This window comes from Cataglyphis hispanica, chromosome 3, assembly GCF_021464435.1.
Source record: "Cataglyphis hispanica isolate Lineage 1 chromosome 3, ULB_Chis1_1.0, whole genome shotgun sequence".
Lineage (NCBI taxonomy): Eukaryota > Metazoa > Arthropoda > Insecta > Hymenoptera > Formicidae > Cataglyphis > Cataglyphis hispanica.
In genome coordinates this window covers 8,022,701-8,049,778 of record NC_065956.1, presented here as the reverse complement: position 1 = coordinate 8,049,778, position 27,078 = coordinate 8,022,701, and the positions used below count along the sequence as shown (strand labels likewise).

Below are 27,078 nucleotides of genomic sequence, written 5' to 3'. Positions count from 1 at the left end.
ACAGTGTGGCATAAAAAGATAAGTCCCTAAAAATTAGCACGTGATCTTTGCAAGTGATTTTTTAAAATGATAGTGTGGCTAACCTGCCGTTTTCCCGCGCAAACAGAACCGAACCATGTTCGCGTAGCTTTCAAAGCGTTTTGCAAGTTTCTTCGAATTTTTTCCATATAAAAGATCTCGTGTAATAAATATTGGTTTTTATAATTAATTGCTGCAAAGATGGATACGGAGATCGATCAGAATCTGGAACAGATAACACGCGAATATGTTGATTTTCTTGATGATATGGTAGATATTTAATAATCAACATTTGTTCTCAATACTGTGTACTTTCATTTTATACCGGCTACGTCTTTTAATTCTATTAATTTAATTTATATATATATATATATATATATATATATATATATATAAAATTTAATTATATTTTAGTATAAGTTATAAAGATTATATTGTATTGTTTTTATGATATGTTGATTTTGTTTACTTAGGAAGATCAAGGTATATATGCCACTATGGTTAAGAATATGGTCCAGGAAAATAAATACAGACTAGTTGTGAATATCAATGATTTAAGAAGGAAAAATCCTGTACGTGCGGCAAGGTATAATAGATTCATTTCTTCAGTTTTTATTCACTTGTAGCATTGACAAATATTGTTCACAATGTCTTGAAGAGTTAAGAATAATTATGAATTAATATATTACAGCTTATTAAATAATTCTTTCGAGGAACAACAAGCATTTCAAAATGCCTTACAACAATATATTTCAAGTATAGATATTGAATATGCCAAGAGCAACAAAGATTTCTTTGTAGCTTTTGAAGGTAGTTTTGGAAACAAACATGCCACACCAAGAACACTTACCTCACGTTATCTGGGTAACTTGGTATGTGTAGAGGGTATCGTCACAAAATGTAAGTATTTACAGAAAAAAAAAAACAACTTTTATTTCATAAAAGATTTATTAAATTTATTTAAATCTTTTAAATTGTTTAATACAGACTTATACAAAAAAATTTCAATATTTTTCGTCATTCAATATTTTATAGAAATTTATTTTTTCATAAAAATAATGTATATTACATACAAAATTATTCATTGTAGGTTCACTGGTACGACCAAAAGTTGTAAGAAGCGTCCATTACTGTGATGTGACCAAAACAGTCCTAGAAAGAGCCTACTCGGACTTAACTTCCTTGGAAGCTTTTCCACATTCTGCTATTTATCCAACTACTGTAATTATTTCTACAATATTTAAATAAACAAAAAAACATTTGTTTATCAATCTAAAAAAATTTACTATTTTGATTGTAGGATGAAGATGGCAACCCATTGGAAACAGAATTTGGTTTGTCTACTTACAAAGATCATCAAACACTCACTATACAAGAGATGCCGGAGAAAGCTCCAGCTGGACAGCTACCGCGAAGCGTGGACGTAATCTGCGATAATGATTTGGTGGACTTATGTAAACCCGGAGATCGAGTACAGGTCGTTGGAAATTATCGATGTCTCCCAGGAAAGCAAGGCGGATACACGACTGGAACGTTTAAGTATGTCCTAAAAAATCGAGAATTATTTCTTAATGTAATTGTGATTCGTGGATCTTTTCTATTTTCATCTAAATATGTGTTCTGTGCATAATTAGGACTGTTCTAATTGCCAACAATGTGATGCAACTGAGTAAGGAAGCTAATCTCGCGATTTCCCACGACGATGTGGCTATGTGCAAAAAACTGGCAAAGAATAATCCCTGCAAAAATATTTTCGAACTCCTCGCTAAATCTCTCGCACCATCTATACATGGAAACGAATACATAAAAAAGGCAATTCTGTGTCTTCTGTTAGGCGGAGTGGAAAAGATCTTGCCAAACGGTACGAGACTAAGAGGGTAAGATTTTGCTGAGTATTTCATGCTTATATTGAAAATATGATTAATTCGATATCTAAGAAAATAGGTAATTTCTATATTGTTCTATTGCTATTGCTAATTTTTCTATTGTTTCTTAATAAGATTTGACAAATTTTAAAGAATTTGATTTGAGAGGTTTGATATATTAAAGAGATTTTATAATTTTGCAATTTTAAAGAAAAAATATCTAAAAAAAAATTTATAATTTATAGCAAGTGGTGAAAGTTTTGTCTCCGCTGTCTTTAATATTCATTAACGATCTTAGAATAATGATCAGAACATCTTTCATATATTAGAGATATAAACGTGTTGCTAATTGGAGATCCATCAGTGGCCAAATCACAGCTACTACGTTATGTATTGTGTACTGCTCCACGAGCAATTCCGACTACTGGGCGTGGATCTTCTGGTGTTGGTCTGACAGCGGCGGTTACAGTCGATCAGGAGACTGGCGAGCGTAGACTAGAAGCGGGCGCGATGGTGCTGGCGGATCGCGGTGTCATTTGCATCGACGAATTTGACAAAATGTCAGATATTGACAGGACAGCGATACACGAAGTGATGGAGCAGGGGAGAATTACGATCGCCAAAGCAGGCATTCATGCCAGTCTGAATGCTCGTTGTTCGGTACTGGCAGCTGCGAATCCTGTATACGGAAGAGTAAGTTCATCCTTTTGTAGTACCCTTTTGAAGAAGGTTTCAAAAAGAAGCGGAAAATAATTATGTAAAAATTCAAGTTTTTAGAGGATTCTCTGTAATTTATAGAGTGATTTAAATAAACTTAAATCAAATTTGCTTTTTTGCGGAAATAACTTCGTGAAACTGAAAATTGCAATTGTTCTCATATAGAAAGTAATATATAATAATTAGACGAATATGTAACAAATAAATGAAATAATATCGATATATATAGAATAAAATATCTAATGACGAAAGAGAATATAATACTAATGAAAGCTTTTCTTCTATTTTCAGTACGATCAATATAAGACACCTATGGAGAACATCGGCCTGCAGGATTCTCTGCTATCGCGTTTCGATTTGCTCTTCGTTATGCTAGACGTGATCGATTCGGATCAGGATCACATCATCAGTGATCACGTCGTGAGAATGCATCGATACAGAAATCCTCTGGAGCAAGATGGGGAGGCTTTGAGTTTAGGTTCCAAATTGGATATGTTAACCACGAAAAATCCGGATGATGTCGCTACTGAAGAGACGCAAACCCAAGTTTATCAGAAATACGATCCGCTTCTACATGGACAAACGCGTGCTAAGAAGTAAATATACTGCTATTTAAACATATTATGTTATTTTAAATATAATATGAGCTTTTATTCGATTAAAATGATTTGATTGTGTAAAGATTTTACACAAAGATTTTTTATACGAATTTTTTTCTAGCGACCAGATCCTCACCATACAGTTTATGAGAAAATATATTCATATTGCACGATGCATGAAACCCAAGCTTACGGAAGAAGCCAGCGCCGTTATCGCGGAAGAATATTCGAAACTTCGGTCGGAAGATATGGTGGAATATGATGTTGCGAGGGTGTGTGATTTTGTTCCTACAAGATAAAAAAGATTTTAATATCACATATCAATATCATAAAAGTTATACAAATATCTCTTTTTGCATAATTTTTAGACTCAACCGATAACCGCGAGAACCTTGGAGACGCTGATCCGGTTAGCGACAGCACATGCGAAAGCACGGCTCTCGAAAAATGTCGAAGAAGAAGACGCGCGCGCCGCGATAGAGCTAGTGCAATTCGCCTACTTCAAACGCGTACTGGAAAAGGAAAAAAGAAAGCGAAGACGTCGTGACAGCGACGCATCGGAGAATGCGGGCGATATTGATGAGAGTAGACAACCAAAACGCAGTAAAAAGACGAAAAATTCAGACGATCCTTACGAGTATGATAGCGACGATGCGTTCGATATTCCGAGCACGAGAATAACCAGGACGCAGTCACAAAGAATCAGCACGCGCACGTCCCCTAGTCGCACGGAGACCGCGGAGAGCATGGAAACATCTGTTCCGGAAACAGCAACGCCGACAGTCACACAGGAAAGGTAATTTTATTCAGAAAAAATGACCTGAAATTGATTGTATTTGTTGAAATTATAGTAAAATCGTTACTAAGTATGAAAGCTTCTTTCACTTTTGACTTCTTACATCTTAAATATGTTATATACATCCATTTTTATATTTTTATTTTATTATTAATATACCTGATAAAACAGAAAAAACGAAGATTGACTGAAAAGAAAATATATTCTTAATTAATTTTTCTCTGATGCTTAGACTTACAATCTTCAAGTCATCACTTCACAAGTTGTTCCAAGACCGAAGGGCTCAGACAATTCCGCTAAGAGAAGTCACCAGTTATCTAAACACAACACAATCTTTGAATTTTACAAACGACGAAATCAACGCCGCCATCAACGTTATGACTGAGGCAAATCAAATTATGGAAGCAGAAGGCAACATCTTCCTGATATAAAATCTTACTGGTAAAGTTTTATGTTTTTTTTTTTTTAAATAATCAAAGCATGCACGCGAATGCCGTTTAAAATAAAATTGGAATTAAAGCTTTCGTTCAATACAATTAAACGAGAAGCAAACAGTTATCCAACATAACTATAATGAATAATCAATGACCTTATGTGAAACACGTAGCAATGGTGTTTAGATTTATGTATGTATTAGTTTTACTCTCCATAATTTTATGCAAGAGAAATTGTTTTTTGTTTTTTTTTTTATACCGTTTGTATTTATAGTAATAATCATCGAGTAATAATAACGAATAATAATAATGAATTTTATACAATTTTATGAATAATGATATCTAACAACATTTATTTGTCTCATACTCGATAAGACAATACATTGGCACATAAACTAGCAACAATCATCAACATTCATTTACACTGACGTAAACATAATGCGATTTCCAGCGCTAAAAATTTTTCCGTAAATACATATATACTTCTTCTGTAAATACATATATACGCGTAACATATCGACTCACTTTGCGTGTGCGTATTATTGCGTCACATCTATCGCGTAAAGTTTGACAGATTTATTCGACATACTCGCACACATACATTCTTCGTCTTATAAAAATTCACGAATATATATAAAGGTTCCAATTATGTTCAACATGCACAACGTATAGTTGATACAATCTCATTTGAAAATAAGTTACATTTTTGGTCGAATAACTCTTTCTTGAGTCTTGCATAACTGTTGTTTTACATTAAAGCATCTTTCGTAACAGCATTACTGCTAATTATAACATAAATAATGTAACATCAACATTAAGTGCGCTAACACTTTACAACCGCCGATATTAAATCAATCAATTCGCGTAGATCTATTACGATACAGGCCCTCTCTCGGAATATATTCTTGTTGTAAGGAAAGAATCGGCATTCTATAATGTCCTATCATTTTCACAGAGAATCGGGACTATCTTCGTAACAAAAATATCTACGACGAATCGCATCTTGCGCTAATTGTACTCACAGTTGCCCTTAACAACGCTATCCAACTATTAATTGCACAATGATTAACTTTAAACTTTATATATCGTATAAAATTCATTATATAATTATCTTCAAAATGTTGTGTCAAACAATATGATCGATAATGAATGATAATACGAATGATGTATAGGAAATTTTCTACATCGACATGTTTAAACAAATCGATGCTCAAGGATTTAAGTAAATTTCGTATGGACAATTTATTCGACGCACATATAATGCGCAGACATTCGATACGAAAAATGAGTGTGTATCCCGATTACATTTCTCTCTTTCGTTAGGAAATCGATTCCTTTAACATGATGAGCTTCAACATACAAAGCAACGGAAAATTCGGAAAGCGTACGAAACTATTTTTTGACATAGCAAAATATTAATATAGTTAATTAGTAGTAGTAGTTTTTGGCATTAGAAAGGGCAAATTATGATCAAAGCTCAACATGTTAAAGTTTTTCGAGATTGATTCCAAGCGATTAAAATTATTAGGCACATACCACATTTTACCTCCTCCGATTTCTTTTTTCTTAGTCGATGTAAAATCTTTAGGCTTGTGTGAAGAGAGAAAAAAGGTTTTCTTTTTTTTTACTGCTAAAGATAGAAATCCTTGTTTTACAATCTGCTCCTGATCATAATTCTCTGTTATAGGGCTTACAAGATTTAAACCTCGTCCTCGCTGGAGTCGCTACTGTAAGCTAATTGCTCCTTCCACCATTCCCGAACTTCTAGCATTACACTGGAAACTTTAGGCACAGTTGTCTTGTTGCTTAACGCCTCCCTTTGTTGCCTGCTTTGCTCTGTATTTTCCGTCAAATGGGATAAATTATTTTTCACCATCGCTGAAAGAAATTCGGAGAGGTGAAACATAATCCAAACTCATATTTAATGCCAAAGTGCGATGATACGAAAATCTTAGACTTACATGGCGGTCTGCTGTTTCTTTTTTTCGATACCGCAATTTTATCTTTCTCAGATCGAACAGATGCAGGATCTGATAACGTTGGAGCCAGATATTTTCTTCCCGAAGCGCTTCCTATGCTGTCCGATCTTGGAAGCACTACCGGTTTCTTAGCTCTATGTTTTGGAACTTCGACATCCTAATTGTCGAGAAGATTAGTAAAATAACATGAATTTCACATAAGATAACATTTGTAATTAATTTTTATTTTAATCTTCAAGTAATGGCAGTGTAAAAATTCCAGCGGACAATATTTTAGAGATTATGTAGAAACTCGTTTATTTTATATATTTTTTGAAAACTTTAAAGGAAAAATTGATTCGTTAATTTTGATATAAAAATGTTGAAAAATTTCTTTCTTAGATTAATTTTTCTATCCGAAATATGTAGTGATAGAAATAAGACAAAATGTACCTTCGTCTCGGTCTCTTCTTCACGATCGACGCTAATTTCTTTGCTTTTTTCCTCCTTAATTTTCTCCTGATCTTGAGGCGGCGCGGTCACATTGTTCGTAGCACGAAGTCCAGCGATCAAACTATTCTGTTGCTTCTATAAAAATATAGAAAAAAAGAAAGATTATTTCTACGACACGATTTGGAAGTCAATTGATCCTCACCGCTCGTATCTTTTTCAAACATCCCTGTAACCAAGTTCTAATGGTTTGCTTGGCTACCTCCTCCTCGATTATGTATTCGAACTCTTCCCGTGCGAGCAGTTCTTCCAGTTGAAGGGCTTTTCTTATGTCCACTGAACGATACGATAACATACTGAAAAATTCTTCAGTTTAGGAAGCTTTTTAATAATTAAACTCGAATGATATAAGATTGTTCGCACATATCATTTATGTATAGTTGAAGAATTTACAAACTGTAGGATACAACATAAGAAAGATGAACAAATTTAGAATATTTTATAGAATCTAGAGCAATTTATCAAATATCTAAAAGATTCATAAAACATCTTTATCAGATTTTAATTAAAAACTTAATATAACGATAGTAAATGCATTTAATATTTATCATTGTATGTTTCATGAAACTTACTTAATGACGTCATGAAAGGTGACGTCCTCGCCATTATGCAGTCGCTCTAGCTCGTAGCACATGTACTTGAAAAGTAAGCGATCCTTCTGTGGATCAGTCTCCAATCTACCCTTCAATAATCGCAAGATAAATTTTACCTGAAGCAGTTAGTATTATTATTATTATATTATTTGCGCTTCTAATAGATTATTATATCGTCTCACTAGATATCGAATTATTGATTCGAAATTCATAAGTAAAATCATACCCGCTTCACTGGTATAACACCTTTCTGGTGATTATCAACGACATTCCACGTATTCTGGAAATTCCTTATGTCGGCGTACGATAATAATGCATCTTCTTCGTTCGAATAAAATAGAGAAAAGTTTTCCATAATAATAGCTGTTTGAAAAAAAAAAAAAATTTTTTCACTTTTCTTACTTCCGATTCTCACTCTTTTTAATTAAATTATGAATTTAAATTATGAAAAGTGAATTAATTAAATTAAATTAAATTATTCTAAAAATTTAATTAAAAGAATATTATTTTAAAAAATTAGATTAAGTATCCTCCCTCCGCTCCCATAAGCAAAGCGAAAGAAAAACAATTGTCATTTTTTTAAATATAAATAATATCTATGCATATGATTACTTAACATAAATACTTATTTAGTGCGTATTCTGTACATACCCACTAAAAGATTCAAGACGATGTAAGTAATAATGACGTAAAAGGTGCAAAAATAAATTAGAGAAGCGTGGAAATTGCCACAGTCAGTTTCCCAGTAATTATTCGCCGGTGTACAATAGGGCGGCTGTATCATGCAGTCGTGCATAATTTTATTCCAATCCTCTCCCGTCACTATGCGAAAGAGCATCGCCACACCGGTGACCGGTGATTCAAAATTAGCACGTCTAGATTGCAAAGAGATGGCTTTTAATACATCACTCGAGAGAATAATGCAGGAAACGAAGAAAGATTATGAATTTAGAAAAAAGATTTAGTATCATCGAAAATCCAAAAATAAGAAAATGTGCGTTTTATATACTTATACATTCTAAAAAATCTGGTGAGAATAATTCTTTTATGATAAAAATTAATTATAATAAAATTAATTATAATAAATTAAAAATTTTTAAATATTTGCGTGCAAATGTATATGTATGTGTATTTCTCACCTTCCTATGCCTTCTCCATACTTTACAGTACCAAAGATTATGGTGCCGGCTAATGCGTAAAAGAAGACAAGAAGAAACATGCCGAATATGATGAAGAAACTTTTGCAGACAGACACACCGACTGTCAACATCAGCATCTTGAGAGTCGTGTGTTTGCCGGTGATGGTGAAAAATCTGAGGATCACAACCATAAATCCGATCACGTAGGATAAGTCATTCTGAAAGCAACGCGATAAATCATAATAGTAGGAAAACAAATATGGTCAACGAAGAGAATCTAACTGCATATATCAAACGTACCTTCATCGTGCAATGTATGACGATCCAGATAACGCCCACGACTGTCACGAGCAAATCATATCTGTTTCTTCTGGACTGCCAATAGCCACGTGGTGTAAAAGCAATGTTTTTCATGATTACTTCCACGAGGAAGACCAGTGTCAGAATCGTGGAGACCGTAGCGAGCGCTTCCGTGTGTTCCTCCTCGATTCTCCACTTGAGACGAGCAAGATAAAGAAAAAAAAGAGGAGAAGACCGCAGATTAAACACGAGCAAACGATTAATCACACTAACTTTTAGCCACGGTCTAATGGTAGCCGGCAAGGAACAAATGATTCAAAGTAACAGTCTCCAAATCGATGGGGGCTTCTTTATATATGAGAATGATTTTTTCTGTTATCTTCTAGATTGGACGTCACTTCGTCTTTTCAACATCCTACTAATCCTACCGTTGGACGCTTGTTATATATATATATATATATATATTATATATATATATATATATATATATATATGACTAATAAATTCATAAAAAACTAAGTAGGAAATAAAACTGCTTAGTTAAAGCTTTTCTCAAAATTGCGAATAGCGCTTTCAAGCAAGATTGATTCATTCTAAGAATTTTAAGCTAGCATTGAATTCACATGATCATGCATCTAACTTCCTAGTTACTATATAAAAATTTCTATAATTAAACTATTATCAATAAATAGAGAGCTTATCTAAGGCGCAAATGAAAGCAATCCAATCTGAGTAATAGGATAATTATTGAAGGAATCGCGGGAGATCCTAAGAAGTATATATCAGTTCTGGCATGTTTAAAACGAAAGATTAGCATGTTCAACTCACAGAAACGCACAGCAGAGCGCTATTTATGAGCACCATGACGGCGATGAAGCGTTTGAAATAAATATTCTGCGTAATGTCGTAAATGAAAGCACGGAACTTCTTGCCGTCTGGTCTTGGCGGTAAGTGCAACGGCTGGGCGATTTTTAAACGTTTCTTCAAGTCACACCTGCATCGAAATTCATATCTAGTATAGCATATCGAGATGAAAATTCGCCGATGAAATATCTCGAAGCCTCTCACCATCGTCTCTGATCGACCGTAAGCAAAGCGGTGCCTTTGTTCTCGGAGTAATTCGCGATCACGACACCCACGAATAGCGTTAAGCCGATCATACAACCGAGGAAGATATAAATGTGTATATAGATTGCGTGAACCTAAAAAAATAGGGTATACAATATAATGAAAATTATCTATTCTTGGAGCACAAAATATGTAAATTTTTACGATATATGTCTGTGTACTAAAATGTCAAAATATTAGTGACTCACAGGACCGAGAGCTTTAATAAGAACATCCCGCACATCGAGCCAGCCTTTGAAAGAAAGTACTTCAAACAGAGCCATCATCGCATCACCAATATTATCAAAATTAAATCGTTTAGGATTAGCCCTGAAACGCGTTACAGTATTAATACTACAAAGGAAAAAAGATCTATAAGCATTGCATTAAGAGAGAGAGAGAGAATATGAATTATTGATAACAAATACATAACTAATAGTATACATATTAATAAAATATAATTATGATATGTTTAGTCAAAATAGAACTAATCATCAATTTATTAACCATTTTATGCTCACCAAACGCGTGGTACTAAAATGGACGGATAACTCTCGTTCTTTCCTGGTCGCAGCTTCATTTTCGTCACAAATACTCTTCTCATGAACACGCCGACGCAATCCTCGCGCTTTAAAATAGTGGGATCGTTACATCTTGCTAAGCGACCGCCATATAGTTGCACACCATAGCTCGCAAATACGAACATTAACAGAATCAATAATGTCGATACCTAAATAAAATGGTTTTTTATCAATCATTTTGTTTGGCAGTTCATAAATCACATCATTTCTAAATCAAAATTTTAGAGAGAGAAGGAAGGACGCTATGCTTTAAAATCTTTAATATTTACCAAAAGAATTTCTTTAAATCCCCTGCAAAGTTCGTAAACGACTTTTCTCATGTGCGGTACAAGAGTAAAGATCCTCAATGGTCTGACGCATCGTAATATCATCAGCAATTGTGCTCCGGAATTCGGCGGTACACTCTTCGGCATCCAACATAAGAATACAAGACTCACCTGCAATAATATAACATGAGCACGCACACAATTATTATTATTATATATTACTTATTATATATTATTATTTATACAATTATAATATTATATAACCATTTTATAAGATTTTTATCATAATTTTTTTTTCAAAATTACTAAAATATTTTATAATATAAAGTAGAATTCGATATATATGTATTTTTGACACATTATACGCACGATGTAAATGAAAACGTCCAAGACAGAGGCGACATCCTTGATGTATGCCTTGGGTGTAAAAAACAGGCCATCTGCCAATATCTTGAGCGCCAATTCGATGCTCATGCAAATAACAAAGCAATATTCGGTGATTTGCAACGCCGGCTCCTCCATCACGCGGTATCGCGGCGTCTCGAACATCATCGAGATGCATGATAACGTCGTGATGAATATCATCACCCAGTCAAGATAAGTCACTAAACCGAGAAAATTGCTGCAGAGAAAAAGATTAAAAAATTCATCAGCTTAAGTGTCTCTTTTAGTTCCATCTCAATCATGTTTTAATATCACGACGAATCTTACTGCAAACTCTTGTACTGCACTTTCCTTTCCTTGCCCGTTAAAGGATCCTTCAGTTTCGCATCGTATCTCGCATAGACGAACAACTGGCAATACTTTCGGAATTTGCTCTCGCGTGGTACCGCAAATAACGGCGTATCGAAGAATGGATGATTCTCTCGCAAATCATCTTCTCGTTGATTTCTGGAGAAATAAAAAATAAAGATGTAGAATATTAGATTGACGGAGATCTTAAAAATATGCGGTACCTTCGCATTTCCGCCTGTTGTCTCTTAGCTTGAAGCAACTTGATATCTAAATCATGCGGTCTGCTGCGCGACGAACTAACTCTGTTTATTCCGCCAATATCTCCGTTTTCCATGAGATGCTCATACGTCTGTTTGAGTTTGATCGATCCACTTCGGACGCTTCTTCTGATTGATCTATTTTTGTTCGTGAGAAGAAAAAAACAAATAGAATAAAAGCGAAAATATACGGTTAATATTGTTATGAAAAATATATTTAAAAATATTAAAACTTTTGTATAATAACGCATTGAAAAAGAATGTTGGATTATTGAATATATATTGTTCTATTTCTTAAATTTTTAACATATAAATGCCGATTCTCTTTTTTACATTCTTTTCTTAATAAATCATTGTATTTTATTCTTACTTTTTCTGGTCAATGCGAAGCTGTTTAGCGCTGCTAACAGTACCCTGCGGTTTTAAAAGTCCTTTTCCTGGTACTGGAATCATGGCAGAATCCCCCAATAACAATCTCTGATTGTTGGAGTCACTGTAAACAATTAAAAATAGCCAAATCTAAGCTATGAAATAATACCGCGACGCGATGTTAAACTTACTTTATGATATAAGTGACAGCTGCTTTCTTCAAATTAATGACAACACTTCTCACTTTTGGTGGATTGTTCAAAATCTTTACCGGTCGTTGTTTTCTATATATTATTTTTGAATCGAAAGTTTCGTTAATTCTTTTAGCATTTTCGTTCTCCTCGTCTTCTACTTCGATTACAAACTGTCGCATAAAACTCTCACGTACCTTAGAAAAGATGGATCAAATATTGATTTCAATGCATAGAATAGTTATATGTTTTTTTTAAATTAATATTAATTAAAAATTTATTAAAATTATTAATAACGAATCTCAAAAGAATAATTTCTTTAGAAACCTTCGGCAGATTAAAGTCCGATGGTACTTTGTGAAGACACGTCATTTGCGGGCTATCCGGGAATTTTTCAAAGATTCTCAACCTGAACGGTAAGCTCTCCTTTATCTCTGCGCTTTGTTCACGAAATTTCAATTGTTTCAATTTCTTTATATCTTCATCCAACTCAAGATTGTCCAGAATCACTGCGACGAAGAGACTCAATACAATCTGAAGAGATGTTATAATTAATTACATTGATTAATAACCGTTACATAATTTTAATATGGATTTATTGCATGCACAAAATATCAAGCGAAAAAATATATACCAGAGTAACGAAGAGATGATATAAAATAAAATATACTGCGACTAGAGGTGCCATCGTCTCATGAGTTCGTAACATGGTCTCGTCCATGACATCGACCCAGGCTTCTTGCGTGAGAATTTGGAACATCGACATAAATGCCTAAAAAAATTTATCTTTTAAAGTTTAGAAAACACAATTGTGTAGCAATAATTTGTCAAAATATAAAAACCACTAACTTCGGGAAAAGTTTCAAACTTGGTAAAATCGCAGAGAAAGCAGAAAAGCTGCATGGAAATGCTGGAAGATATCACCAGCAGGCACATGGTAAAAATAATGAGACTGCCAAGCTTCTTGCCAGGACCAAAAATTTTGTAGACGAAGTCCTCCAACATCGGTGATGCTTTAATAAGCCGGACCACTCTGAGAACCTTTTCGTATACAAAAATATAAAATATTAAAAATCTATGATAGTTTTCCCAAATGTTATGCAAATTTCTAAAAGTTTAAAAATCAGCGTTTAAAAATCATTAAAGAAACAGCGCAAACACATTTAAAGAGCACAATTCAAGCATAAAAAAATGAAGTAAAGTGAAACAACACGAAAGACAAGGAGTCGAAGGCAACTGATAGAGACCTGAAAGTAAGTGAATCCAGAGAGATAAAAGAACGGAATAATGTGTAGAGTTGTGCCAATAGCAAGCAGCAATTCGAACTTGTGAATCGAATGCTTGTAATAACTCCGGAATCCCAGACACCATATCTTGAAAAGCGTCTCCAAGTCCAGGAGTATCGTGAAGACGATCTCGGCCCAATAATAACGATCGTAATACGTGTTTCTCGGTTTTTCGTCATGTTTGAAACTCATCGTTGCGGTAGTAATACCGTTCGCTAGAATTGCGCACATTACTACCATACGAAAATATGGCGATCTGAGGATAGCGTGACAGGCCGGAGACGCCAGACCTCCGTGCTTATTCTCATCTAATGTCACCAACTTCCAACCATTGTCATCTCCAGTCAATATCTGCAATATAATAAGTAGAGTAAATGTATATGTAAAAAATTTCAATCAATATCATATCATTATTTGCTTTCAATTAATTACAAATAACAATGTTTATATACAGTATTTTATTGATACTCCAAAGTAAATTAAAAAACAAAGAGAATAATTCTTCTTTTTCTCAAAAATCTCGAGAAAGATTAGTACAAATGACCTGCGATGCTGAACTATTACTAATATGGCCTCTGACGCCCCACATTTGTTGAAACTGCACTCGGATTTCGTTGAAGGTCTCTGTGATGACGGCAATGAAAACGTTCTTCACCAACCAAGCCAGAAAGAATATCATCGTGCTGAAGTATAGAACCGCACGCCATGCCGGTAAACTGTCGATTGCACGATACATGATAAAGACCCATCCTTCTTGAGAAGCTGCTTGATACACGGTAAAGATACTGGTGGCTAAAAATTCAAATAAAAAAATCAATAATCTTACATATCTCGCATCGCAATTGTAAAATTGTAATTTTTTAATTCCTTATTGAGAATATTGAATATTCATATTTCAAATGTAACATTATAAAAAGATATATATTTCGATAATATATATCATATTATATTTTTAGTAAAGCGAAATTATATTTTAAGGCCAGAAGTTACTCTTGCAATATTTTTACGAGGGTATTAAGTAAATAACATGGATTATTATCAATTTACACATGGACTCTAACAAGAGCATAGTATTAACATTAACTACTACCAAACTCATCAAATCCATTGAAGCCTATGATATATTTGGACAATTCCAGCTTCATGCACATCATTCCTTCGGGGCATTGATATCCAGACTCCGGGTCGGTGGAGCAAAATGTATCGGGAATAGCTAAACTATTGATCGTGATATAATGCGGCTCAGTTGTGTTTAATACGCAATGGTTTTTCAGCTCGCCGAAGAATTGCACTCCCAAAAGACCGTATAAGGACATGAAAAACAGGAAAAAAAGTGTCACATTGTAGATCTGCTGACTCGAGCGTCTGTATAAATATAAAATAGTTAACAATTAAAGAAATTGAATTAAATCAAATAAGTTTGCAAAATATCTCACTTTTAAGCCACATGAATTTTTCAGTTTAGATATTTAATTCTCTTACTTGAAAATTTGATTAATTCTGGCTTTGGGCATCGAAAATTTGAGGAAGACTCGTAGGAAACGTATCATGATCAGCGGCCGTGGTGCTCGCATAATCGAAGCGTAACTAAACTTTACGAGGAAACCCAGCATTTCAAACATTTGTAGAATCACAGATAGCCAGAGAAAGATCACCATACTAGCGTCGAATTGGCACCAATGGTCTTTCAAATAGGACTTGTCTCTCTGTGCAATACCATTAGCAATTTTATTCTATCCACGTAAAAAATACAGTGATATAATAGAAAAATTTTTAATCTCTCCATTTTAATTATATTTAAAAGTAGTTGCAGTTTTTTAAAATTTGAAAAATTAATATACTTAGATACTTCAATTCTGCCTCGATGAAGAAAGCAACTTTACCTTTAGTATTCCTCGTATGTGCATCTTGGCGATCATTTCAGCGGTGAATAGAAACGTGACTATCAGATCGCAAACGAAGGTGACGTATTGGAGGGACGGTATTTTCTCAAAGGTTTTCGGCGTGTTCAAGCAAACGGAGGCCAACGAAACTAGGGCGCAAAATCGCATCAATCTTCTCACCCATAGCTAAAATTATTTGTCGTTTGTAAAGTGGTTTTCAGAAAATTTTGAAAAAAGGGAACTCTTTCGGAATTTTCTCTCTCTTCCCATTGACCAGCATTTCCGTTCTCACCTTGTTGACCCATTCTATGTCAGCGCTCTCATTGAGGGACTCCTCCGGACCATAATCAGCCAGGACGGGTTCCCCCTTGAGGCTCTGCTTCCGCCCCAGCATCATAATAGGAATTATGTTCGCAATGGTGAGGCCTGGAAATAAAAGAAACTAACAATTTTATTGAAAAATACACTCAAGGTTTTATATCAAATTTAGAGACGCATTATTATTGCAGAAACAACTCCTAAAAATTAAATTTTATCAATTGAATAATTGCATGCTACTGTGTTCTCATCATTTTTTCGACGACCTTACACCAATTGTTTGAGAAAATATGTATATTATTCGATTATATATACATTCAATTAAGAGAGTATAAATTAAAATTTATATTATTTATTAATATTGAAGTAAAAAAATAATAATTTAAAAGAGCATAAGTTATATATTATTATACATATAAAGGATACATTATAGGTTTTTTAGATTATCTATAATTTTAAAGAATAATATAAAATAGTAGTTTATACGTTTGAAAGAATTAATGGAAGAAAAATTCAAGAATAATCTAAGAAAAATACAATCTTTTTACGAACAACCGTTTATTATATCTGCGTGAAGATCTATGTGTTATTTATATATATATTAACAAGGGATTCACACCTTTTTTTAACTGTTTGCGGAAAACGACGGATGCTGCCTTTACGGCAATTTCTATAGACTACATCTTCGGTATAAAGCAACAGTAAAGCTCAACGTGTAATAAACATCTCAGAGGTAATAACAAGCTGTCGCGACGAACATGCCTCGACCGCGTCATCAGCGGTCCAGCACGGCCGAATGTCGGTGCGAACGAGCATGAGCAGTATGCATTCCCAATCTTTCGAGAAAATCAATATTTCACTAAATGAGTTTCCAGAAATCAAGAGATTGCTAAGCAATTGTATTTATTTAAAGTAATTCTATCAAGAATATTCTTCTTTAATTAAATTATTTTCTCGTCAGGAACTTGATAGACGTATCATCAATATTTTGATATCGAAAAATTAATCTTCTGATGGTCACAGTTTGATGTATCAACCTTCAATGTACCTAAAAGTAGATACAGCTAATGTAATGCCTAATGATAATTGAATTGTTATAATAAATATTGATCATTAATCAAAAAATTAAATACGAAAGGATACATGGAAAGCACTGGGAAAGCATTTTTTTTTTTATTCGTATAGGATGTGAGTTAATAGAGAAGTAGCTTCATATATTTACTTAAAAATTTATTAGTAAAAAGTTATATAATCACTTATTCATTTATATTGCTTTTTGATGTACCATTATTATACTTTTGTATATCATATAATATTATATTTCTCTTTTTTTCTTCCGTTGCCAATTCATGTAATTAGTTTTATTATTTATCAGAGTATACGAATCAGATCTTTGGCGAAGATTATTTTACACATTCTTGTCCATGGCAGCCATCAATTTCGAAAACTCAGAATCCGGTCGAGAGAGAAGAATCGTCGGTGCATCGAATTCAACGACTCTGCCGTTACTCATAACGAGAATGCGATTGCACGCGACGACAGTTTGCAATCGATGAGCGATCGTAAGCACAGTGCAATCCGCGAATTCATTCTGCAAAGTACTTTGCACTGTTGCTTCGGTTTCCGGATCGACAGCGGCTGTTGCTTCGTCTAGAATCAGCACCTAAAAAGCGATTTCAGTTTCATTCACCATTTATTTTTACTTTAACACTTTGAAGAGATTCCAGAAATGAATTTCAAAGCATCCCATAAATCACAATTATATATTCGATAAAAATTTTTACTTTTGCACTATGTAATAAAGCTCTTGATAAACAAAGAAGCTGTCTTTCGCCAACACTTAAATTATTTCCCCCAAATCCAACGGAAGCATCGAGATTTCCCGGCATAAGAGACACCCGATCTTTCATCTGCGTCTTTTCAAGAGCATTCCAAATGTCGCAGTCTGTATGTCGTTGGAAAGGATCTAAATTGGATCTTAAAAACAAAATCGATTGAAAAGAAAAGCATACCCGACAATCCAAAAATTTTGCAATTATTACCTTATAGTTCCACTGAATAAAATTGGATCCTGAGGGATGATCGATAATTTACTTCGTAATACATCTAATTCCAATTTTGAGACATCAATACCATCGATCTTAATGATACCCTCGCAAATCTCGACTAATCGGAATAAAGCTACGATTAAAGAACTCTTGCCAGATCCGGTGCGACCAACGATACCTGAGATAATTCATGGTTAATCTCTTGTATGAGAAAATGTAACAAATATGCATTATCAAAATATTATATATTTGTCCATTACCTATTTTCTCTCCAGCCTTTATAGTAAAAGACAGGTCGATTAGCACGAGCGGTAGCTCCTCTCTGTATCTCAACTGGACAGCTTTAAATTCTATTTTGCCGCGAGAGGGCCAATCGTCGGCTGGTTTAAGAGCGACTGTCTTACTTGCACCTTCCCTCTGCAAAGTCTAAATAAAATAATAAAATTAAGATAAAAAGTTATATACTATTGAGACAGAAAACTAATTACATATTTGCAGACACAATTATTAACTGAATAGAAATAAATTATTTATACGTACTTTGAGATAATAACTGATCCTTTCTACACTTATAAAGCGCACTTCGGTCTCGGACATCAATCTGACCGTATATTGAAAGATACCGGTCATTTGTGTGGCATATGCCATTGCCAAACCTGCAAAGGCTGGCGATATCTCATTTTTAAACGAGATCACAAGTAACGCAGTTATGCAGGATGAGGCAATCACCAAACTGTCCAATCTCACCGCGGACCATCTCATTGCAGCTTGGCATAGATGCTGGCACAGATTATTCGTGTTGAATAACTCCTCGAATCTGTCAATTAAAAACAATTCTTACATATCTTTTTTATTTTATTATTATACTGAATAATTACCTGTACAAAAAGTTCTTCTCCTTTTGAAACGCGTGAATTGTGCTCAAACCTTGGATCGTCGTTGTAACAAAACTTAAAACAGGAGATCGCGAGATATTTTCCATTCTTTTCAAATCCCTCATGCATATTCTGCAGAGATATACAGGATAAAACTCCAATTATCACTATTAATCTCTCATATGTATATAAATTATTTGATAATATAGTATACTTACCTAAACAATTTGCTAACAAAGAAGAATAGCGCGCCAAATAGAAATAACGCTATCGAAAACCAAGGCAATACGCCGCAAATAAAGAAAATAGCGAAAATACAGGTAAAAATATTTTGCACCATGTTTTCAATCGATATAGGTAAATAATTATCAACTGTAAGATGTAAAATAAGAATGCAATTAATTAAATTAGAAATAAGAAATCACAATACAGTTAGGAATATCACTGATCACTCACTTTCATCTATATCTCGACTGAAAATGTTTTGTATTCTGCCGCTTGGAGTGGTCTCGAAGAACATTAACGGAGAACTAATAATTTTGCGTAGAAATGTATTGTGCAATGTAGTCGAGGCTTTTATCGTGGTAAATGTAATGGCAATGCCGCGAATAAAACTTGTCAATAAGATACCGGCGATGCATGCGCCATATATATTACGATAAAATGAGAAGTCAGGATTGGCATTTATATCCTCTATGTACACGGTATCATTACTTTCTGGCACAGTTATGTTCTGAAAATTGAAAAAATTGATCTATTTTCACAACGATATATAATATTGAAATAATAAAATATAAATATATATAAAGAATATTTATTATTTAAATATTTAAAATATTTCTTAGTCAAAGAAATGCAGATATTTTAAAATGCGTAAATCTTAAATGTTGGATATATGTGTTACTCACGCCTCCGCCAGCATTAATCCACACAGCGAGCCACCAAGTACTAAATGCTGAGCTACCCACGTTCAAGAAAAACGTAAAAAATACAAGAACCGCGACCAAGTAACCACCTGTGGCTTCTATGTATGTATGATAAGTGTGCGACTTAACAGCTCCGGTTTCGGCTTTTTCTGTCACTGTTAAAGTTCCTAAATTTAAACGGAGAACAGTATTAGGGAGATCATTTTTAAATCAAAAGTTGATATTATAAAACTATGCGCGCGCACCTTTGTACGATTTTTCCCGATCATTTTCTTTATGTCCCATCTCTGTCTTTTCCAATTCTGAGCCGCCGATACTAATAATGTTTTTCTGCGTTCCCACAAACTTTCCACTGACAAAATGAAGACTAATTAAATTATTTTACTTGAAGATCTATCTGTATATCTATAATTCATAAAAAATAATCGTACGATGACAAATTATCTTCCGCGGCAACTGTGCTGCTCTTTACCATCGATGCATATTCCCTATCGAGTCTCATGAGGTCTTCGTGGGTTCCATGCTCTACGATTTTGCCGATATTCATCATATAAATTTCATCACAACGCTTCAAAAACTGCAATGAACAAAAAATTAAGAACCTTTAGAAATTTTAATAAATGTTAATTTTCTTTAAATTTATTCACTTTATAGAAAATGATAAAAAAATATGAAAAAATGCTTCTCATAGTTAATTAATAAAATAATATCTTTGATTTAATTAGATATCTACCTGAATGTTATGCGTCACAAAAAGGACGGATTTATTCCTAAGAGCCTCGACAATCAATTTCTCGAATATGTACGAGCCGATGTACATGTCAACCGCGCTCAGAGGATCATCGAGAAAATAAACATCCCTGAAATAACAGACACTCGTCATAAGACATTCGTCAAACTTATCAATAGAATATCGATGTGTATTTTTCGGAAACAACAAACCGATCTTGCGCACCGATTGGCGTAATACGCTCGCGCGAGCGCGACTCTCTGCTTTTGTCCCCCAGACAAATTGACACCTCTCTCACCGATCTCGGTGTCGTCTCCCCCGGGCAACATGTTCAGATCATCCTTTAGATTACAAATCGTGATCGTGTGATAGTAACGCTTGGCATCAAACTCTTCCCCAAACAAGATGTTCTCCTTGAAAGTGCCGTTTACGATCCATGCCTGTTGGCTAACATAGGCGCAAGTGCCCTCCCGCAAAATATGTCCTTTTGTCATTCTCAACTGTCCCAGAGCCGCCAGCAGCAGACTGGACTTACCGCTGCCTACGTGGCCGCAGATACCGACTAGTTTTCCCTTGGGCGCTCCAAAGTGTATATCACTGAGAACTTCGATGTACTTGGCTTCCTGCGGTTGATTCAGATTTTCCAGTTCCGTTGAATTATTCGTGATGAATGATGACATGTTATTCCTATAATCAATCAAAGTAATTTAATCTTTTAATTATCGCAGTCCTTAGTGTAGGGATTATTATGATTATTATAACGAAAATTTACTTTTTCTTGTTATTGATTGATGTATCCCTTTGAAGCTTCATGCTGTCGCAAACGAAAGTACCATTGGCGATGGCAACTGCTTGCGATCTCACTATCGGTTTCGACGCCTGGCAACAGCCCTCGTCCAATAGCAGCACGTTCTGTGCATAGATCGTTTCGTTAATTAAGTTCTGTTCTGATAATCTATCGAAATTCTATTTGACAGATTATTAAAAAAAATGTAAAACGATCGTAAAAGCAGTATTAAAAAGCGAAAGAGTATTAATATGTTGAAATTTACCTTAAGATAGAGAAATAGAATAGAAATATAGTGTACATTCAGAGAATACAAAATGTACAGATGAATTTTTAAAATCAGATACGAATTATATATAATGATATACTTGCTCTTTAAACTCCTTCGTAACTGTACATTACCTGCATAATTACAAATACAAGCAAAGCAAAACTATCTCATAACATAAATGTTGGATATAAGGTAAGCATGCATTAGCAAAACAAAAGCCAATTCGATTACAAGGAATGATGAAAACATTATTCTCAAATATTATGGTACAACATTTATGTATTTTGTTATCGATTGTGCATTTCTACTAGATATAGATGTAAGGAGATAAAAACCTTAATTCTGCCAAAAGTTATCTTTACCGCAGCGATATTAACTAAGGCCACTTGCAAAAACATGAAAGAAGTACGAATTTGAGCACTGAGCACCGATACGAAGGGAAACACCTGAAAAGTAATGTAGTGTAAAATTAAAAACGACTATGTTAGTACGATTGTACTTCGCATAAGCATAGGAACATTTTAACATCTCATGCACCCCCAACTCGATATTATTGCTTGATAGCTGACAATTTGAATATTTCACGTGAAACTCAAAGGAATGACAGCTAATGACAGCTATTCAAGTGTAACAGGGTGCTTTACAAGGCATGCAGTGTTCGCCCATCGCGTTTACTTTCATTTTATGAGCGTTTACTTTCATTATTCTCGAAAGCGTTTGCTTTTTTTATACATTAAAACAACATTTACCTCGTGTATCTATTATTATAGAAACAGTACTCATACTGTGTTTCTTTTCTGGCCAATATTTCGTAAAGATTTAAGCTTATAAAAATTTTGTAGCAGCGATACATTTAATCGATTTGGCAGATAAAATTTTGTACTTGAAGTCAATCATAAATATATATTTCAATATAATTTTGGTCAAAAATAAGTGATAACAATTTATGAAAAAATATATGTCAAGCATGAGTACTTTCTAATAATAGGTACATTCATTAAGCTGTACATGAATATCAATCGAAAAACACTGGAGACCTTGAATCTTCTAAGAGCTATGAGGGCGTTGATAAAATATCGCGTGGTATCCTTAAGTGATGTAAGTGCCAGTCTAAGCAAATTTCCGAATAATGTGGTCATTGGAAAAGCCTGTAATGTATGATCCATTAAGTGCAACATTGGTTGTACAATCTGTGGAAGGACACTATCTAATTAAAAGGTTGCAAATATCTATGAAAATCGGTGAAAAATACCAGTCTATTCCCTTTGAAAAATTTATCGTCTCATTGGATTTTCTTACCTATTGGACGTAATTTTCCTGACATACATAAAATTAGGGTATTGATAAAAATAATATGAAACATTAAAAAATGTTCAATCAAGATTGTATCGACAGATTGTACTGTATACCTGTGCGGCCGTTAATCCACTGCCTGAGGTAACATGTGCTAAAAATGTAACGATCGCGGATATCACGGGTATAGCAGGTGTTAAAGAGATGCTTAAGCTTTGAAAATATGCGGTCTTATGAAGCCAACATTCTTCCTTTTTGCGTATGGCTGTAAAAATATATATTAAAAAGATGTATTAAAAATATATATATATATATATATATATATATATATATTTTTTTTTTTTTTTAATTACATAATATTTATATGGAAATTTAGAATGTAAAAATGTGAAATATTCTCACCAAGAAGTTTCTGACTAAAATATTTTTCCCAAGAATACATCTTAATCAGCTTTATACATTCCAAGATCTCGCTCATAAGTCGCACTCGAGCATCCGTAATGTTTACTGATTTTGAGCGAAAGTAACCAGTCGCACGGGAAATAAAGTACTACAAATTATTAATGACGTCATAATGACGTTTGCCAAAATGCACACAAAATGCTTATACGACAAGTCACATTTACCTGACATGGATAGAACGAAAGGAAAACTGCTATTCCTATCAAAGCAATGGGATTGAACAGCCACAATATATAAATTATACCACAAATTAGGACTATTGGTCCACTGATAATCATTGGTCCATAAATAATTACATCAAAGAGCCTTTGACTGTCGTTACAAAATAAATTGATTATCTAAAAATAAATCGCGAATGTATACAGATGCTTATTTAGTATTGTAAGTTTTGCAAAATAAGTATCTAGTATCTCACTTCTCCTATACTTTTATTGCCAAGGCTGTTTAATCTGATAATCTTCTTGTATAACAAAGCCACGCAAGCTGACTTTAATCGTAATCCAGTTTTGTAATTCATATTCCACGTCCAGGTAAAAAAAAAAGCGCGCAGAGAATCGCACAGCATTAGTAATAAAACCCATTTTAAACCATCCCAGAAACCTTCCTCCGAAGATTCTACATGCTCCAGTATCTTCCTCATTAATATTGTCTAAGAGAAGATTCTGCATTATAACGAAAATGATATAATTTAATAGCAATTTGTCACTGATAAAAATAATCTTACAGGACTTATAAATCCAAAGATAAGAGAACAGCTCATTAAAAAGCACGATATGCAAATTCTTGTGCGAACAAATCTCCATGCAACCATGAAAAAAGAGGCTGCATTGGGACCATTTTTACTTAATTCCTGTTGCCAAAGTATATCAAGTCTGAAGGAATAAATCTTGTTTATATATAGTAACAATATCTAGAAGACACAATATTGTATTTAGTTTACCTGAGTGCGTTGTACTCGCAAGTATCATATAAGGAAATGTCTGGCAAGTCTTTAATCATAAGTCCTTTCTTGTAAGCTTTCCAAAAATATGGTGTCATCCATGTTATATATACGTATGAAAATAATCCAGCATTATCTGCTGGCCAATTCTCTTTTTTTCTATAAAATGTATTTTTATAATTGAGATATTCTTATGAATAATGAAATAAATAATGATAAAAATGTATCGTTATAACTTTGAGATATAATTCCATTATATTTTCTATTAATATGTATAAATTTTTTAATATTATTAACTATATCTAAAATGCTAACATACATCTAAAATAATATAAAAAATTATTATTTTAATACTTTTAAGATTAAAAAATTTATTGTAATACATACTGATTTTGATATCGCACTGGAATTAAATTACTCAAAGCATGGTGATACTTTTTCATCCCAGATCTTGGAATGTATTCCCTAACTTGTTTGGCTGTACTACTACTCGCTTTTGGTAGTAGAGATTGCTGCTGTTGCCTGTCAGGCTCTGAAGATCTATAATAAAAAATCAAAAATAAGATTTAAATAAAGTTTTTATCCTTACAGCATTATTTTAAATGATTAAATGCAAGTATTTTTCATTAATTTTTTTTCACAAAAAAGAAATATTTTTTACATAACTCATGTTACATACAGATGATTTCATACCTTTCATTATAATTGTGCTGTGTGTTACTTTCAGTCTGCTTGTCTTTATCATTGTTGCCTTCTGTCGTTTGAGTCATCTTTGCACAGAATTGTATTTTTATTCTAAATAAAAATATAATAAATGATGCTCAAGGAATCTCAAAATTGCATTTCACGCCATAATAAAATGATCTTCGAGAAGTGAAGAGATAAGGACTTATAATCACGAGGATGCGTATCGTGATAAAACAGAATCACACATAAAGATAGTACTACATTTATGTACATACAACCGATGCTAGAATCTTCTCATTCCTGGAAATATTAAAGCGCATATTTTTTATATAAAATATGCGATATATTATAAAGGTAATATATTCTATAATAAAAATTGCCCGATATTGTTTCGTCTATTATGTCGCTGTTATTACTCACCTCGCTGCTAGTCAGCGAACAGAATATATAACTCTCGAGAAGTAATCGCCGAGAGCCGAGAGTAGATCGGCGTGATATCGATAAGAGTGGCTCTTAATCACTTAATCTCCTCCATCATTAATAAGGTGCGTGTATTTTTTGAATTCTGTCTCCGCGCGCGACAGGGATAGAATACACAATACACACGCTCGTCACATACACACGCACACAGCATAATAATCTCAAGTCGATTAATAGCTATTCTGTACACGAAGCGCCGTGACACGAACACAACATACACAAATATGGACACCTGTTAAACAGCAGCATGTAACAAGAGTGATGACGTGACAGCGGTGTTCAAGCTGATCGTTCTCTGCAGAAATTTCAACGCGAAAGTGAGTCTTAGATATATTTTTTCTTTTTTTTTAATTTATTCAGCATTTTTATCTTATTAACTTGCAATATCGCAGCAGAAAACAAAATTCAGCAGCCAAAAATTAGTTTCTTCAATTCAATTTGTAGTTATAAATGAGGTTGAGGTCAATGCACTCGTAAACATCGAGAATTCTAAGAACAGAACAGTCTTCTATTCAGGCTGCCGTTCGCTTGCGAACAGGCGTGGGTGCACACTGTCATCAAGGATATCAACTTCATTCGTTCTCTGATATACTGTTCTTGATCCTTCTCCGCGCCGGGAACTTTTGTTCAAAAGTACGATGACCTCTGCGTGCATTGCTTAATCAATGAAGCATGATCAAGCATTATAAAGAACCCATACATAAGCGACACTTATGTATAAATGTGTCGGTCACGACTGTATATAGAGTGCCCATTAAAAGATCGTTAGACAATTAGGCTGCTGAGCTTATTACAAATCATAAAATAACGATTATATAAAGTTGAAAATTTAAACTGAATCTCCTTGAATAACTAAAGTTAAAATATATAACTACACTTGTATAGATTATTTTTTACAATGGGCAATTTTACAATTGCAAAGATTCACAAGTAAATATTTTTAATTAAATGATTCCTGAAAAATAATTTAAAAAATTTCATTTAAAAAATAAGAATTATATTAGACATAGAAGACCAAGAGAATATAACAACACATATATAAATAATTTCAAGGCACATTATGATCTGGAATCACAAAACCTAACAGTTTTTTCTCAGATTCAACATGTAAGTCTTGATTTTTCCAAAGCTCTGAGCATCCAACGTAACAAAATATGTCTAATTTATTTACATTTATGTTTATTTTATTCTAAGGAATTTTAATTAATTTTACATATGTTTTTTGTTGTTTTCATTTCTTTTATATTCAAATATCTCAAGAGAATACAAACCGAAGCTAGACTTATATTTTAAGAGATGTACACATTGATAGCTGATATCTTCTTGTGCACCTCATAATATCAATGAAAACTATAATAATTCTTACTCAAGTACAATACATCATATGATACATTATCGCAATATGATAAAAAATGAGTGTGTGAGTGACATTGTATCCTGCACAGTATGTAAGATAATAAAGTTATCGAAGTGTGATTGCAAACTATTAGTCAGTTCTGTATATTACAATCATACATTTTGCAACTCGTCTCGACATATAGAAATATCAAGTCTAAACTTGCATCAAAATTATTATAATGCAGAACGTACATGTAAGAAATTATCTAATCATTTAACATTAAATTAGAATAGATATTGCATGGAAAACAAGAAATAT

At 33.6% G+C, this 27,078-nt stretch overlaps 3 protein-coding genes and 1 long non-coding RNA gene across 16 annotated transcripts; 2 read left to right on the top strand and 2 right to left on the bottom strand.

Annotated features, from left to right (window-relative positions):
• Nucleotides 1-114: 114 nt before the first annotated feature.
• LOC126848231 (DNA replication licensing factor Mcm3) lies at nucleotides 115-8,797 on the top strand. 2 transcript variants are annotated; one of them, XM_050588947.1, is made up of 12 exons: nucleotides 115-288; nucleotides 492-604; nucleotides 710-918; nucleotides 1,109-1,239; nucleotides 1,319-1,557; nucleotides 1,653-1,895; nucleotides 2,213-2,576; nucleotides 2,892-3,196; nucleotides 3,321-3,471; nucleotides 3,568-3,995; nucleotides 4,228-4,436; nucleotides 8,658-8,797. In XM_050588947.1, the coding sequence occupies exons 1-11, from the start codon at nucleotides 220-222 to the stop codon at nucleotides 4,424-4,426; spliced, it is 2,451 nt and encodes an 816-aa protein (XP_050444904.1). In that variant the 5' UTR covers nucleotides 115-219; the 3' UTR covers nucleotides 4,427-4,436; nucleotides 8,658-8,797. The 2 variants fall into 2 exon arrangements, with proteins under 2 accessions (XP_050444904.1, XP_050444905.1); XM_050588948.1 differs by lacking the exon at nucleotides 8,658-8,797 and adding an exon at nucleotides 6,117-6,245.
• LOC126848221 (sodium leak channel NALCN) lies at nucleotides 6,129-17,341 on the bottom strand. Of its 7 annotated transcripts, none has more exons than XM_050588917.1 (30): nucleotides 17,208-17,341; nucleotides 16,542-16,970; nucleotides 15,897-16,030; nucleotides 15,605-15,790; nucleotides 15,204-15,454; nucleotides 14,812-15,086; nucleotides 14,266-14,513; nucleotides 13,683-14,072; nucleotides 13,285-13,476; nucleotides 13,070-13,207; nucleotides 12,763-12,969; nucleotides 12,436-12,632; nucleotides 12,246-12,368; nucleotides 11,840-12,013; nucleotides 11,595-11,774; nucleotides 11,253-11,505; nucleotides 10,887-11,054; nucleotides 10,558-10,766; nucleotides 10,246-10,366; nucleotides 9,998-10,131; nucleotides 9,758-9,923; nucleotides 8,930-9,124; nucleotides 8,630-8,847; nucleotides 8,142-8,365; nucleotides 7,717-7,853; nucleotides 7,470-7,606; nucleotides 7,043-7,193; nucleotides 6,841-6,975; nucleotides 6,391-6,565; nucleotides 6,129-6,307 (listed from the first exon to the last, which is right to left on the bottom strand). In XM_050588917.1, the coding sequence occupies exons 3-30, from the start codon at nucleotides 15,999-16,001 to the stop codon at nucleotides 6,129-6,131; spliced, it is 5,268 nt and encodes a 1,755-aa protein (XP_050444874.1). In that variant the 5' UTR covers nucleotides 16,002-16,030; nucleotides 16,542-16,970; nucleotides 17,208-17,341. The 7 variants fall into 7 exon arrangements, 6 of the variants coding, with proteins under 6 accessions (XP_050444874.1, XP_050444876.1, XP_050444875.1 ...); XM_050588919.1 differs by having other exon boundaries at nucleotides 15,204-15,427; XM_050588918.1 differs by lacking the exon at nucleotides 16,542-16,970 and having other exon boundaries at nucleotides 17,208-17,305.
• On the bottom strand, nucleotides 17,136-25,616 carry LOC126848224 (ATP-binding cassette sub-family C member 5-like). Of its 6 annotated transcripts, none has more exons than XM_050588926.1 (25): nucleotides 25,362-25,616; nucleotides 24,948-25,241; nucleotides 24,642-24,794; nucleotides 24,255-24,413; nucleotides 24,039-24,186; nucleotides 23,730-23,963; nucleotides 23,479-23,652; nucleotides 23,255-23,402; nucleotides 22,969-23,117; nucleotides 22,597-22,707; nucleotides 21,895-22,005; nucleotides 21,274-21,413; nucleotides 20,727-21,188; nucleotides 20,505-20,631; nucleotides 20,203-20,348; nucleotides 20,017-20,123; nucleotides 19,754-19,938; nucleotides 19,302-19,578; nucleotides 19,064-19,217; nucleotides 18,849-18,977; nucleotides 18,511-18,787; nucleotides 18,231-18,396; nucleotides 17,965-18,148; nucleotides 17,707-17,899; nucleotides 17,136-17,585 (listed from the first exon to the last, which is right to left on the bottom strand). In XM_050588926.1, the coding sequence occupies exons 2-25, from the start codon at nucleotides 25,022-25,024 to the stop codon at nucleotides 17,331-17,333; spliced, it is 4,266 nt and encodes a 1,421-aa protein (XP_050444883.1). In that variant the 5' UTR covers nucleotides 25,025-25,241; nucleotides 25,362-25,616; the 3' UTR covers nucleotides 17,136-17,330. The 6 variants fall into 6 exon arrangements, with proteins under 6 accessions (XP_050444883.1, XP_050444884.1, XP_050444885.1 ...); XM_050588927.1 differs by having other exon boundaries at nucleotides 20,017-20,120; nucleotides 20,206-20,348; XM_050588928.1 differs by having other exon boundaries at nucleotides 20,209-20,348.
• LOC126848274 (uncharacterized) lies at nucleotides 25,610-26,978 on the top strand. The gene is made up of 2 exons (XR_007687233.1): nucleotides 25,610-25,738; nucleotides 25,866-26,978. It is a non-coding gene; the product is annotated as an uncharacterized LOC126848274 (long non-coding RNA).
• Nucleotides 26,979-27,078: the final 100 nt, after the last annotated feature.